A 15,409-nucleotide genomic window follows, 5' to 3' on the forward strand; every position below is an offset into this window, starting at 1 on the left:
GCCCTGGTACTGTGTTAGATCATATATGACCATGTTGGTGGCTGCGGAAGCCCAGAAGCACTTTTCCTGTGTGTGATACCATAACAGCACATACCAGCATGTATGAGCCAGACAAAAAATCCCCTAGTTGTCATATGTTTTCCAGTTAGTCACAATCCCAACATTGCATTGACATCAAGGGAGAACAACTCGCATACATCTATATTTTCATACTTTTTCATCTCTTGTCCAGCAGACATCATGTAGAATATTTGACGCACAGCTGCTGTAACGCTTCAGGCCACTCTAATTCTCTCACTATGGGAGATACGCTGTCCTGGCACTCCCTCCTCTAATGGTCTCAGTCCTACAAGCCCTGCAGGCCATGGCTCCTCAGAGAGCAGTGTGGTCCAGAAGACAGGAAACAGCTTGAGAGAAGCCCAGCAGTCAAGGCTATGGGAGGGCAGAGGATAGGGTGGGGAAAAAGGGGGATTTCCTCATATGGTGCTTGGACTTTTATCAAATGTGTGAATACGTGATTTATGTCGAGTTGATCACCTCCTTATGATGGGTCTGTATTCCTTTAGGGATCAGTGATTTAAAAATCAGACCACATTGAAGGGCTCAGCAGTCATTGAAATCTCTTGACTCTGTTCTCAGATCAGTTTAACCCCTTAAAGATGTTAAGCGTATGAAGAAGATCTGTCAAACAGACATGACCAATGATCTTGTGATCAGCATTGTTATCAAAGTTAGCACCATGCTGTCTGCACAACCCTCTATATGCAAATGTACTGACATACTTCCTTCCTTTAGATCACACATTCCCCTTCAAGCTTGATGTTTGTCCTATAGGCTACAGACTCATTAAGCTTCATCAGGGGCTTTTGAGTGAATTATTAAATGAATTATTCAGACGCTCTGTGATGCTTTTGAGGGGGGGGGATCTCTGCTTACTGTGTCTTTAAAGTCGTGCAGAGGGGAGCCTATACTAAAGAAAGGAGGGGGCTGCTGTGCGCCAGTTGGAGGTGTCTGCCTGTCGCAGCGGCTTGGGGTTGACATTAAGAAGAGCGTGTCCATGCTTCAGCGGGGAGATACAGCGCAATTTGAAGGCTCTGATACTCAGACTGAACTGGCTCCAGGCAGATACTCATCAGATCGAGGATACATGGATGGACAGAGAAACATTGCAATCGGAATTAACTTGTCAGCCGGTGCGAGCAATATCTGGATATAATGGGGAATACGACACCTAAACCTTTAATAGGTGAGACTTCTTATTCATTTATCATTCACGAGGCTTGTAATGCACACGCGCGCGCGCGCACGCACATGCACACACACACAAATACGAAGCGGTGAATGTGTGGAACAGCTTGATAGCAGGAGATACACATGGCTTGTCCTAATTCCTGTACTTGTGCTCGCTCTGCGTGGAGACGCGCTTCCCATCACGGGGGAGCTGAGCGTGATTCCCAGGGAGCGAGTCCAAGCAAGCGCTCCAGCAGCCGCGTTTCTCAGCGAATCCACTTTTATTTCTAGCCCTACCAGTCTTTCATAGAATCCAAATCAGTGATGCAGTTTTAAATTAGAAAATAATGATGATCGGCTTAAAGCATGCATGAACCATCGTCAACCAACTATTCCCAAGGAATCCATTCTCATTAAACACATCAGTTTGATCTGTGAAAATCCACATTAAATATTATTTTGCGTTAAAACTTTTGAGTCCATTACATCAGTGTTTGTGGCAGACAAACGACCAATTTGTAGATTACTTGAAATCAAAATATCCTATGCATTAAATGGCTCCACGGTTTCTTCTTTTTGAGTGTCACCATACTGTGGTGCACTATTAGATTTGCTTGCTGCCTCCTTCTTGCCTGTTTTGTGTCATTTGCAGTCGCAGTATTTATTACTTTCTGTGAGTCTGGTTTTTATTTCAGACAGGGATACATTTTTTGCCTGTTTTGTGTCATTTATATGACATTATTTAATTAATAGATTTTCATAGATTTTATTAATCCCAATGGGAAATGGTGGCATTGCAGCAGCCAAATCACACATGAATCACAAAACAAGACAGACAAGATGAGAACATATAAGAGGTCAATAACAAAATAGAACAACATAAACATAAATTACTAAGCTGAACTAATGCTAAAAGCAGGATCATATAAATAGCTATATTGCCTGGTAATATTTCTTAGTTAAGTACCAAAGCTTGTGCTTATGCAAATTGCAACCTCAAGTGATTGCCAGAGAATCATTGCTGCATGTGACTTGATTGTCAGCTTCAGTTTTTGCATAAAGCTGTCATTATGAGCTCCCTGAATATCACTCTCCGAACCACTTTCTCATGACACCTAAAGCACATTACTTGATAATCAGCTCCCCATATCACTTTGATTTAATGTCTGTCACACTCCCACGCCCCCAACAGACCCACTCGGTGGTTAAATGATGTGGTTACTGCCACCAGAGCCAGCTGACGTAGGGTTTGGACTGAGAACAGTTAGTCACAGAGGAGCAGGAGCAGCTTGGGTCCTATTGCTTGCACTGTATGGTTTTGATTAAGATGGAATTTATAGAATATCTGTGTTTCCTGGGTTTATAGAGCAGACATGCACAATGTACAGATGGGTGACAAATTAAAGGAAAAGCCTGGAAAATGAGGGGAGAAATAGGATGACAGTACCTGCATCCATAGAGCATGAGGGGTCACTGGATGGTGTGATGAGTATGAAAATGATGTGAATCATATGCTATGGCTTTCACAGTCTCTAGATCTCAACCCAGTTGAACATCTGTGGGAGAATTTGAATTTTGGACAGCGCTCTCAACCACAGTCATTAAAACACCTAATGTGGGAATATCTTTTGGAAGAATGGTGTCCCTCAAGTAGAGTTCAGGAGACTTGAAGAATCAATGCCAAGATGCACTGAAGCTGTTCTAGTGGAACCCTTACCAAAATAATTAATGATATTTTTTTTCTTGTCACCCATCTGTATCAGAAAGTAGGTTTTTATAGGTTAATTTCTCGCCACACAGTAATTTCGCAAGCCTAAGAGTTTCAAGTGATGAAATGTAGGTGTTTTTTTACCAGGAAATTCATGTTAACAGCTTCTAGGAACAGACCCTGAATTCCCTTGAGCTCCACCAAGGCTCATGTCCTGTGCAGTGAATAAGTTACAGGATGATGAATACATACAGCCTAGAGATATGAGAGCATAAAGAGCCTGATCATCTTGTGGCCCAGGATAACTCTGACAACGAATGCACATAATCATTTATATTTCAAAAAACTTTCCTTGGCACAGCAGTTTTTCTTGTGCAGTCTTATGATTGCATTTATTTGTACTTTTTCATGGGTTTCAACAGAAATATACTGTATGTGAAAATTGTTTTTGACAGTAGCAACTTCCAAACATCAGCTGAGCTTTATATAATGACCTCATTTCTGATCAGCTGCTTGGCTCAGTCTCTGTTTCTTTGCTGTTCTCATGATGTTTTGGTCCTAACTACCATCAGGTGTCACTGACATTGCTGTTCAGTACTTCTAATAGTACACTAACAAGCTTACGTTAAAGTCAACCTGTGTTTCACGATTAGGGAAAAACAGGAGTCTGAGTTGTCACCCATGGCTGACATTGACCTAGCCCCAGTTTGTACCTCTTATGCACTAACATTAGATTTGAGTCGCTCAGCTAAGCATCTGAGTTTCTAAAAGACTCTTTTAACCATCTGGCATTCCCTCAGCTGCGCAACTAAAAAGATTTTTTTTATCTATTTATCAAGTTTCAACTACATTTCTAATCCAGGAAGCTGGAAATGACAAATGTTGCTCTGTTTGTTCAGCACTAAAAAACATTAAAGCATATTTTTGTTTAAAAAAGAAGACAAGGGTAACATCACCATAGACAATATAAGTGATAGTAAATTCCTTAAAGGTGCTATATGCATGTTTTTTCTATCACTACATGGCCTAATGTTAGCATCAACAGTTGTTTACTTACTAAGAGCTTCAGCCATTGTTTACAAGACGAGAGGTTAGCATACACCCTCTGGGCAGCATTACTTCTTCATCCACTTATGTTGGACTGAGGGAAGACTGGATGCTACAGTGATTCACTATTGCAAAGCAGTATTATGAGACTGGACGGGCACTAGCTGGTTACCATGCTAACTTCAGTAGAAGAGAAGAAGTGACAGAGGCAAAACATAAGTTAACATTGGCATTGTTTTCCATTGCTGGACACTGCTCTTGGTGAATAAAGAAATTAAGTTTGATGCTGAACTTGCAACGTTTCCCCTGGACAGGTAAGTTAACAGCTGTTAATGCTAACACTGCCTATGTAGCAATAGCAAAAACGTACATATAGTGCCTTTAAAGACGCTGCATAGAGTTCAGCATTCACTTAAATGCTTTGTGCATATCCTTAAGGTCTAACAAATGTGGTGAATGTGTTTCCCGGCTAATAAAACAAACCAGTTTTGTGAACGTTTTGAAATTTGCATGTTTACGTTCATATGTACTTGCCAACTGTCTTCTTCTTCCTTGGATTTGTTGGTGCATTGCTGCATTTCTTGGCAAATTACCGCCACCTGTAGATCAGTGTGAAACCGTTGGCAGGAATATCCGTCGCACCACCCACGTAGCGCATACATGTGTACAAGGCAAACAAAATGGGGACAAAAAACTGCTCAACAGCGCTATTTAAGGTCCAAAACTCTACAGGGATGGACAGAAGAATCTTTGAGGATTCTCAAAATATAATCAAAACAGCTGTAACTTTTATTAAATGACGATCTGCATTTTTCGAAGATCACTGGGTATTTATTTCTCAGTAACTCAAATGCTTGGCAGTGAGAGGCACAAACCGGGGCTAACATTGACTATGATGTAAACTGCCCCTCGCTTCATGACCTGTTGTGCTATGCCTTTCATCTAATAATGGCAACTGTCTATATCAGTCTGTACTGTAGGTCCTTTGACTGTATACCCACAGTACATCACCCTGTCAGAGAGCTAGTTGAGCCTAAAGCCTGTAGGCTAAACCTCAACATGTTTTCCTCCATACACCCAAAGTATATTTTACTCTCTCAAAAGCCAAATTCTCTGAGCAGAAAGGAAAGGGGCACCCGCACATCATTTGAGATGTTACAGATGTTCTTGCTGCTGCTGCATAGTTTAGAATATAATCAGTGATAATGTCTAATTTAGGAAATGTACTGTGGAACATTTCACTGAGTTATTGTCTTTACAGCAGATCACAGTGAATTTTAAACAGAAATGTAATCACTCTGTGGCCCTGGAGGAGAGTAGAAACGCAGCCTCTCTTTGAATATTGGATTTCAGCCAGTCTATACCATAAACACTCATCTAGCACTTTAATTTGATTTAATATCAAACCCAAACAATCCAAGTCTCATTTAGGTCGATGTTCAGTTTGTCTTGCTTGATTTCTAAACCTTGTTAATTTGTTTTGTGATGCTCATCAAGAAATTCTTTCCCCAAGTAGGACATTGACTCCTGTGAAGATCAAAGATTAAGCCTTTTATTTGGGTATTTCTGTACTGACTAGGCGCTGTGTGATTCATTTTCCACTTCTGAAGATAACTGTGGAGGAATGAAAAGGGCTATTCAGGGTTTGTTTATGCTGTAGGCCAAGGGTGTGTGTAGCCCACAAATAAGAAGACGACTTATCACGTCTGTTGTTGACTTCATGTTGATTTTTTTTAAAAGTTTTCTCTTTCCTGTGCTGCCACTAATATTAGTTTTGCTCATATCTATGCTGTATGTTTCCCAGTGATATATACACCTGGGTTTTGTCTAAATTTACCATGTTTCATTCCTGTGATATAAATGTCCTATATGGATGTGGTAAGAAGACTGATTTGGGACAGTTTGCTTTTTTATACTGTAAATGTGGGTTATGTGCTAAAAGAGACTGTTTATTGTACTTGTTGAGAGGAGTAGAGAGGCTTCACAGTGTCAGTGTGGGAAAGGAAGTGTGTGAGACTGTGGGCTCCTTTACATAACTGGCCTCTGCCCTCTAAACCAACTGCCACGGGCCACTTGCAAACAAGTCATTGTGCGCTGATATGTGTGCCTCTTTTTCCAACAGCTGGTGTCACTGTCGTTACTATTTTGACCTTGTCCTGAGTTGCACAAAAGCAGACCTGCTGCTCACATACCATATTGGCCTCTTATTTGGTTGATCTGGTTCAAGCATTGATCATTTTCTCTTTTCTCACTGTGCTACCAATGTTTTTGCACCCACAGATGCGACTCTGCAACCCCGCCCGGTGGCCAGCAGGCAGTACTACACCCTGCCTAACAATGGGGCAGGTGTGGAGAGAAGGACTTCTGCTCCTCCTGTCAGCATCAACATGGAGTCACCCCGCTTTCACCCACATGCCAAAGGCAAGAATATCAGGCTGGATGGGCAGCTTCGCCGAGCCACTCGCAAGAACAGTTTCTGTAATGGCATCACATTCAGCCATCGGCCTGTCCACCTCTATGAGAAGGTTTGTTTTTTTTAATCTCTGTTCTTACTCTCTCTATTTTTAAGAGTTAGAGATATAAGTGTTTTTATATCATTGCTTTTCATTCAGGTGCGTCTTCGTCTGACCGGCGTGCACACTGGCTGGAGTGGAGCTCTGCGCTTTGGTTTCACCAGCCTGGACCCCAGCGAACTGGTTGCAACCGACATCCCCAAGTACGCTTGCCCAGACCTGGTGACGCGGCCCGGCTACTGGGCCAAAGCTCTGCCTGAGAGACTGGCCCTGAAGGACAACGTGTTGTCATTCTGGGCTGATCGCCATGGAAGAGTTTTCTACAGCATCAATGAAGGAGAGCCCATCCTCTTCCACTGTGGGCTCAGCATTGGCTGTCCACTCTGGGCCATCATAGATATCTACGGCATCACTCAGGAGGTCACACTGCTTGGTAAGCATTTTATCATGTTCTTAAAATAATTGTTTTTGTCATGACTGCAGCTGAGAGAGGCAAGAAGTCGCTGATTCATATACAAAAGGGAAGTGAGAGGAGCAAATTTCACAGCGATTGCTCATGAATCTTTACAAAGTGCACCATTAACAATCACATTATATCCAGTGATATATAGAAATGTGGGTATTTTTTTTGACTGGAATCAACTTCATCTGTCAGCTAGAAGGCCATGTATTTTGACCATGGCTTTGATAACCCTGAAACTTATTTTTATAGTGTCAACACATTCACAGCTAATTTAAGCAGCTTCCTCAGAGTTCAGAGAGCAGCTGTGCCACAAAGCTCTGCAGCAGCACAGGCCAACATAGTAGGAGTAGGTAATGCTGCCTGGAGCAGCCCTATGACTCAATGATCCATGTGACAAAACTAGTCTGTGTTTATCTAGAAAACCACAAACTCTCCCTCTCAGACTGACTGACATGACATTAGGAGTTAAACAGGTTTCACGCAACATATGTCATCCAGTCAATTTATCACTCCTAATAACTTTCCCCGCTTCTCCTTTAACTCCCTCTTACCATCATTTTCCCGCGCTTTGTCACATTCGTTCTTTACGCCTCCTTCATTTCCATCACCCTCTCCCCTGCGGTTCCCTCTCGTACTCGCTGGGTGTGTTTATCTTCAGTCTGACAGGAGCTATGGCCATGTTTGGTCAAGACGGCAGATCCCAGGAGCTTTGGTGAGAGGCCAGTGCACTCAACTGCTCTAGCAGGACTACTAGTGCCAGATTTGTTTATATCAGCCCCTCATATGTAGAGAAATTCAGCTCTACTATCAACTCTGCATATGAATGTGACTGTGTATGAGTTTAGGCAGCTCATGTTAGGGAAGAAAGGAAATGAAACAGGGAGGTAAATAAACTGGTGAATGTCAAATAAACTGCCGGCTAAAACAAATTATTTGTGCTGAAAACCTCCACAACAAACATCCCAACAACATCGGCATACGATGGCTTCTAGATGCTCATTCTAAACTGCTGATTGGTTGCCAGGAGCGTCTATCAACATCTTTTATCGAGTATGTGTCAGTCACAATGGGATCAAATAACACTATAGAAGTATATGCAGTAAATACATTTGTGGCAAAGAAAAAAAATAAGCAGAAATGTCATTTCATTACATGTCAGCACTTCTCTCTCTTTATTTCTATCATGGAAACCTCATGTACTTGTTTGCACAGCAAACAAAATGTATTTAAGATTCTTTTGTGCTTGATCTGCAACAGTGGATTAATTAATCAATTAGTTGATCAGCAGCAAAGGAATTGGTAGCCAAGTTATGTTCGAGCAAAAATGCTAAATATTCTCTGGTTCTAACTTCTTAACTGTTAAAATTTGCTGGTTTTCTTATCTAAATATTGATATAGGCATGTTTTATAGACGATTAATCAATTAATTAAGAAAATAATCAAACTGAACGAAAGATATCATTAAGTGCAGCTTTATAATGGGCCCATAGAAAAGAAAGTGCACATAGAGGAAAAACAAACATCAAAGGCTGCGGCAACATGTTCAGATAGTATCTCAGCACTTGCTGCTTTTCCTCAGGCATCATAATAGAAAAAAAGAGAAATGGAGCAAAAAGAAGGGAAGTGACCTGAGATTACTCGGGACAGATCATACGATACTATGTCCAAGTCACGTACTTGTTTGTCCATCTTGTCCAACACAGAAAGCACGTTTGCAGAGAGTGTGGGGTCCAGCTGCCTGAGTGCGGCCCGTCTGAGTGCCTATCTGCCCCAGAGTAGCCACGACTCAGCCAATTACAGCAACAATCAGCTGGAGAACAACCAGACTGCTGCTGCCAAGATGGCTAACCTCCAGCTCAATAACTACACTCAGCTCATCCCCTGCTGCTCCTCCACCTCTTCCTCTTCTACACCTTCCTCATCTGCCTCCACTGGATTCAGCGTCCCTAGGGTGGTCCGGGGCCTTCCTTCCCCGCTGGACAATGACTTGCACTTTCACCCCGTCCGTGGCTCTGATGTAATACTCTCTGCAGACCGCTCAGCCGCCTGCATCCACTTTCTGGACAGCAGTCGGACTCTGGTGTTCAGCGACCGGCCGTTGCATGTGGGTGAGACTTTGTACGTGGAGGTTGGCCATCTGGGCCTGCCCTACTTTGGGGCACTATTGTTTGGTTTAACATCCTGTGACCCGGCTAGTCTGCACGCTGGGGACCTGCCGGCAGACCCTGAGGTTCTCCTGGACCGTAAAGAGTATTGGGTGGTGCACCGGGACTTTCCCATGCCCTGCTCTGGTGATGTGCTCAGCTTCAGTCTGTTGCCCAGCGGAGAGGTGCACCATGGGGTGAACGGAGTGGGACGTGGCAGGCTGCTCTGTGTGGACTCCTCTCAGGTCCTGTGGGCCTTTTTCACCCTGCATGGGGCTGTCAACAGACTCAGGATATTAGGTGAGCTGAGTGTATTTACAGCAGCCAAAATGATGTACTCATAGGGGTGACATCAAGAACCAAAACTGCACTTTTATTTATTCTGTCTGCGTGAAAATACCAATTCCTTCTATTTTATTTGTTTAATTATTGTCATTTATTGGAACTGTTCGGCTTAAGGCTGGCAGCTTAAGGCTACATTAGCTGTTACCAGCATAATACTCCCAAATCTCTGAACAAACAGCCAGTGGTTGAGTTGCATTGTGGGAAAGGCAGGCACCATGTTTTGACAAAAAAGAAGAATGTGTGGAATAAAAAAAATGGCATATTTGGTTCAGGCATATAGATTTTGATCTTGTTTTTCTTTCTATCCTCTCATTCAGCTCTCTACCAGAGAGTAGATATTTCCCAAAATGTTGAACTCTTGCTCTAATACTAACATGATAAATGCCCAAAAAGGACACACACTCTATTCTTGCATCTAGGCAGCCCCTGTAATTTATTTTTTCCCAGACTAAAGGAATGCAGCTGAGTAGTTTATGTCTGTATGAGCCTGTTCAGCTTTGAGCTGTGACCTATCTGTCTCCTACTCCCACTACTCCCACATAAACTCCCATCAGCTCAGATCCCTGGTTTCTCAAAGATTTCTAATCAACAATATTATCCTCAAATAGAAACAGCTGAGACAAAATCACCCCATGAAACTTCAAGCAATACAAATATGCATGTCTAATCTGACTGGTTAAAGCCAGTCAGCCTTAACGCCTTAGTGTTAAATTTGAACAATCCAGGGACACGCTCTATTGAAATGATAGCAACTTCAGTTAAATATACATGCTGTCTGAATGCCACCTTTAAAGGCTCAACATGAGTTGAATTATCTGGGGTTTGCTCATGTGTATTTATCTTTGTGACACAGGAACACTGCAGTCCAGTCCTCCCTCCACATCCCCCAGCACTTCTCAGAGCAGCAGTCCAGATGACAGTGACTCAGACCTGGCGTTCAGTGTCAACAGATCCTCCTCTGCCTCTGAATCCTCTCTGGGTACGTCACCAAATGTTGACAACATGCCTTCTTCTACAGTTTATACATAAACCCTCATAGGGTCACAGCAAGAAGGCTCTTATGGCGTAGAGTTGTTGGCAGTTCTTTTGGACTGTACAGTATGTCACACTAGACGAGTCATGGGAAATGTGGTTTACGCACTTTTGAATTAGAAACAACAGATCTTCTGACTTAAGTTACATTTTGATACTGTTAGAGATACTCCCCCATGACTTTGCATATTCTAGACCTGCAATGATTAGTTAATTTAACAATTGACAGAAATACGATCTGAAACTCTTTGATAATCAAATAGTCATTTAAGTTGTTTCAAACAGGAAAAAAAAGAAACACACATTCTCTTGTTTGAGCTTCTCAAATGTGAAAAATTGCTGCTTTTCCTTGTAATATTATAGTAAAATGAATATTTTTGGGTTTTGGACTGTGGGTTGGACAAAGCAAGACATACGATGACATCACCTTGGGCTCTAGGAAATTGTGATGGCCATTTTTAACTGTTTTGGGATGTTATATAGAACCAAAGAATTAACTGAGGAAACAATCAGCTGATTAATTCAGTATGAAAATTTGTTGCGGCCCTAGTGCATACTTCTTGTGTTGAGTAGTAATAATTTAGTAAATCTTAAGATTTCAGATTAAGATTTAAAAGGCTTATAAATTGATAAAATCACACTGCAGAACACAGAAAGACAGAGAATAAAGAATAAAGTCTGTAAGAGCAACAGTATTGCAGATCTGAACCTGACACAGTCTTCCCACAAGAGCGACAAGAACAAGAGTCATCTGTGCTCATACATCCACCCACATTTCTTCTCTTTCTTTTCATCTAGTGACTGCTCCCAGCTCCCCTCTCAGTCCTCCCGTCTCTCCCAGCCTCACTGCCTCAGAACTGCCCCCTGCTGGAAAGAGCGGAGAATGCACCATTTGCTTCGACCAGGAGGTGGACACCGTCATCTACACCTGCGGACACATGTGTCTGTGCAACGACTGTGGGCTGAAGCTGAAGAGACAGATCAATTCGTGCTGCCCCATATGCAGGAGGCCCATCAAAGATGTTATCAAAACATATCGGCCATGAAGGTCCAGCTATATCAAACAGGTGCTGTGACTTCCATCGCTGGATGCCACCTGTTTCCCCCTCTCAGGCTATGCTGGATCTTGACCCCATTCGGAGATTAGCCACACCAGGACGTAACTGTGCCTATATATTCATTTTGTATGAGTAAATCATATCTGGAAATAGACTAGGCTCTTCAAACACAAACTGTCACAAAGCTCATTGTAACACATAGACTGCATACATGAGCTCCTATATTTTGGCAAAGGAAGAAGAGATGAATCATGTGCTCCTATTTTGTATTTTCCATGTGATGACTATTACGTCACATGTATTTGCTGAGCAGAAAAGCCTGCTGTGAATATTTCATCTTTACTGTCATTGTCCTAGATTTATGTGTGCTTCAGCAGAATATGCGGACCGTAGTCTATGACTTCTAGTGCCTTAGATTTTTGTCACATAGTGTGTCCAAGTAATTATGCTAACAATCCTAGCCATATTTCAATGTACAGTACTGAAAGCTTGTGGTGAAAAAGGCACACAGATACAGAATTTATGCAATAAAGGGTGTAATAGTAAGTGGAAAGACTGTAACTGTATGTAAGCGTGTTCAGTGGTTTGCTTTATGTAAAGTATGTGTGGAAAGTATAAAATGAAGAATCTGGTTTTGCACATTGAGAGATTAATAAAAGTGGACTAAGTGTGATTAAAACATGTCTAGTTTCAATAATGACTGATAAAACTTTCAACACTGAAGGTTCACCTTAGAAGATGACGTGATGAAGTTCACATTGTCTGCGCTTAAAGATCCAGAGTAATTAGGCTTCAGAGTGTACAGTAAGTTGACGGGTATTAAATTTAAAGATATGCACCAACGTTTGATTTTTTATTGAGAGTTAGAAGAAAAGATTGACTTTTGTAATCAATAAATATAACCCAACCTTTGAGTGTCATAGCAATAGTTTTTAGGGAAATTATCAAGCCTTGCTGATACCACTAAATAAAATACAAGCCAACTATTTTTCTGTTTGACATTTTGAAAAACTATCTGTCAGTAACAGAAATAACTTCTGGCTATACAGTATCCCAAGTCTACATTCCATTTTAAATGAATGAAGATGATATTGTGATGTGATCATACCTTGATCTTGAGGTAAGACAGTTTTGTCGAGTGCTGTTTTCAAGGTCAAGATTCAATTTGAAACCCAACGTTAAAGCCAACATGAATGGAAGATTGAACATCTTCAATTCCATGTCAACTGGGTAAACTCCATCTACTGAAAGCTCCAGAACTGCTGCTAAATGGACCTTGAGGTGAGACTGTTTTAATGGCTATAGCATTTAGTTTGTTAAGTCTCTACTGTGGAAAGTTTTGTGTTATTTTGTAGCTTGATAAGGCCTTTTCAACTTTTGAAAACTGCATACATATATAGCTAGGTTATAGCCCTTTTTCACAGCAGACATTTTGACTTGTGATAGCAAGAAAAGCACAGGTGAAACACATTTTGTTAACGATGGCTCAGTTTCATCAAGTGTCCCAGAAAGCCATGGCAGTGAGCCAGCATGCACAGCATGAGGACAGTCACTTTAAATTTTATCCTTACACGTGGGATTTTAGTGATCTGGCATAACAAAATGTCTGTGGTGTAAAAGGTTTATTGTAGCGACAGCGCAGGGAGAGAGGACATGGAGTAACGGCTCTTTGGTCTCTCCGGCCTTTTCGTTTGAAAATGAAAACCCTGTAAAAGCTGAGTGCATATTGACTTAACATTTATCTCGTAATTAAGGAAATGACGTCAGTGTTTCCCTGGCTTTGTCACGGCAGTGTAAGTAGAGGACTGTTTGCTAACATGTAAGCCATAAGTTCATGTTTCAAGGCTTGTATTTGTTTTGGAGTGTTTCTGCCCACTCACAGCTGAAAATCACAAATACTATTGTAATGCTCAATTGATATAATATAAAGAACCAGATGTTTTTCTCAGAAGTTGCTTGAGACCAAACAGTGCTACACACGACTGGAAATATTGACAGGTTTCCGGGCAATGACATCAATGCTATTCATGCACAGACAGGGGGCAGCAGATGAACCAAAAACACTGAGATCTGATGAGATTAACATGAAAAGTTGTTTTTGTGTCTAAAACTGTCTGAAGAGGAACAGTAATGAATGGCAAATGTACAATATCTCTGGAATTAAGGAAAGAGCAGGGTTTTCATTCATGCTAACATTACTCACAGGCCACTTCTCTCCCTGTGGAGCTAACCAGCATTATCACTGCTACTAGCTGCCCTTTATCACTGGAATTATATTAACTGCCACACTAACAGATGTTTATCAAACGATGTGTTAATGCAAGCATGTGTGGCACAAAAAAATCATCTCTGAGCAGTAATTTTACTGATTTTATTTCTGCTTTATTTCTAAACGGTGAAAATGACCATAGACATTTTTTTTTTTTTTTTTACAAGGGAAACCTGGTTATAAAATCTTCAGGTGGCCAGAAACGTAATCAAATACTTGTGTTGTTGCATGTGTCTTGTGTAAACAAGTTTACTTGCTAACGCATGCTAACACATGTGTGTAACTGTTAGTTTATCACAAGTATCCCTAATAATCAATAAATGCAGCAGGACCGTGAAAGACAGCTGCTCTTATCTCCATTTATAAGTATTTGTGGCGTGACGCAACAGTGTTGGGAAGTCTGGATCTTGGTGGTCATAATTGGTGAGACTCATTAATGTAACCTATTACAGACCCTGTCTTAATCGCATTAAAAGCCTAGCAAACAGGGAACCTTCAGGGAACATTCCCTAAAGATTCCCTGAACCTTCAGAGGTTCACTGAAGGTTACATTCTTGGCAATCGTTGTTCCTAGAGAGTTTTTTTAAGAGATTTTTTCTGCAAAACCTTTAGAAACCTTTTGAAAAGAAATTTTATAATCATAAGGACATTTCAGTTTGTGACATGCATGAAACTGAAGTGCAAAGTGAATGAGGTAAAACTCAACATGCATGAAATGTGTTTTGTGACTTGGAGTGGTCTCTATGTGTGTGTTCCTCAGCTGACTAAAGCCACACAAGCTGTGTCCTTTGCACTCTGTATAATTATTTACAGACTGACACTGGTGCAGAAATATGTAAAAATAAAAACAAACCCTGATGTCCAGGCTTTGTCCTGTGAGGAGAGAAACCCTGTTTAGCCTATATAACATTTTTTCCATGAAGGAGTGGCTTTGAGTCTCCCTCTTATGTATCGTGTGATTTGTTCGGGCAGCGTGAGAGCATGTGACAGCAGCTGTCTCATGCCAAAAGCATTCTGGCTTTTGGTGTGAGACAGATGTACACAGGGATGCCAAGACAGTTGGCATCAGTGTGTACAACTATGGGATGCCCTGAGGGGAAAACATGTCATCACTCACAAAAAGTAAACTACTCGTAGTAACTCATACAGTGAGGCTCTGACAGCTGCATTGTGATTACTGTGATTGGACTTTTAGAAAAAAACTGTTTAGGTGCCTCTGTTGTAATCATAAGGCAAAGTGAGATTGTTTGTGTCACACAAGTTGACTTAAGTAACCTTTTATCACACAGCCATAATGTTCATATGAACAGAAACATCACAGTTTACTTGATGTTAACTGAGTCGCAGGTATGCACATTTTCCTTGAAAGAAAAGTGATTAAACTCTGTTGTGTCAACGGTGTAATTTGGAATTTCATAATTTTGGGGATGCGACTACATTATAATTATAATTGTACATAGCCATGTACAGTTAATAAAGCCAACGTGCCACACTGAAAACAGGCAAATTTAGTCTGGTTTGTGAAAATGGTGCAGCATCAGTTTAACAGCATAAATGAAGCATTTTATAGACAAAGTGAAGCTCAAATTGAATATCCTTA

General features: G+C 41.2%; 1 protein-coding gene across 1 annotated transcript; it reads left to right on the forward strand.

Annotated features, from left to right (window-relative positions):
- Positions 1-843: 843 nt before the first annotated feature.
- Positions 844-12,219, forward strand: neurl1b (neuralized E3 ubiquitin protein ligase 1B). The gene is made up of 6 exons (XM_018675624.2): positions 844-1,246; positions 6,266-6,510; positions 6,598-6,931; positions 8,665-9,405; positions 10,304-10,429; positions 11,281-12,219. The coding sequence occupies exons 1-6, from the start codon at positions 1,216-1,218 to the stop codon at positions 11,526-11,528; spliced, it is 1,725 nt and encodes a 574-aa protein (XP_018531140.1). The 5' UTR covers positions 844-1,215; the 3' UTR covers positions 11,529-12,219.
- The last annotated feature ends 3,190 nt before the right edge of the window (positions 12,220-15,409 follow it).

The sequence above is a fragment of the Lates calcarifer genome, linkage group LG8 (assembly GCF_001640805.2).
Source record: "Lates calcarifer isolate ASB-BC8 linkage group LG8, TLL_Latcal_v3, whole genome shotgun sequence".
In the NCBI taxonomy this organism is placed as follows: Eukaryota; Metazoa; Chordata; class Actinopteri; family Centropomidae; genus Lates; species Lates calcarifer.

Excerpts from the sequence above, each read along its gene's own strand:
- neurl1b (XM_018675624.2), top strand. The coding sequence starts at position 1,216 with ATGGGGAATACGACACCTAAACCTTTAATAG. Across the intron at positions 6,932-8,664 it reads TCAGGAGGTCACACTGCTTG|AAAGCACGTTTGCAGAGAGT; the intron begins GTAAGCATTTTA and ends TGTCCAACACAG. Across the intron at positions 10,430-11,280 it reads TGCCTCTGAATCCTCTCTGG|TGACTGCTCCCAGCTCCCCT; the intron begins GTACGTCACCAA and ends CTTTTCATCTAG.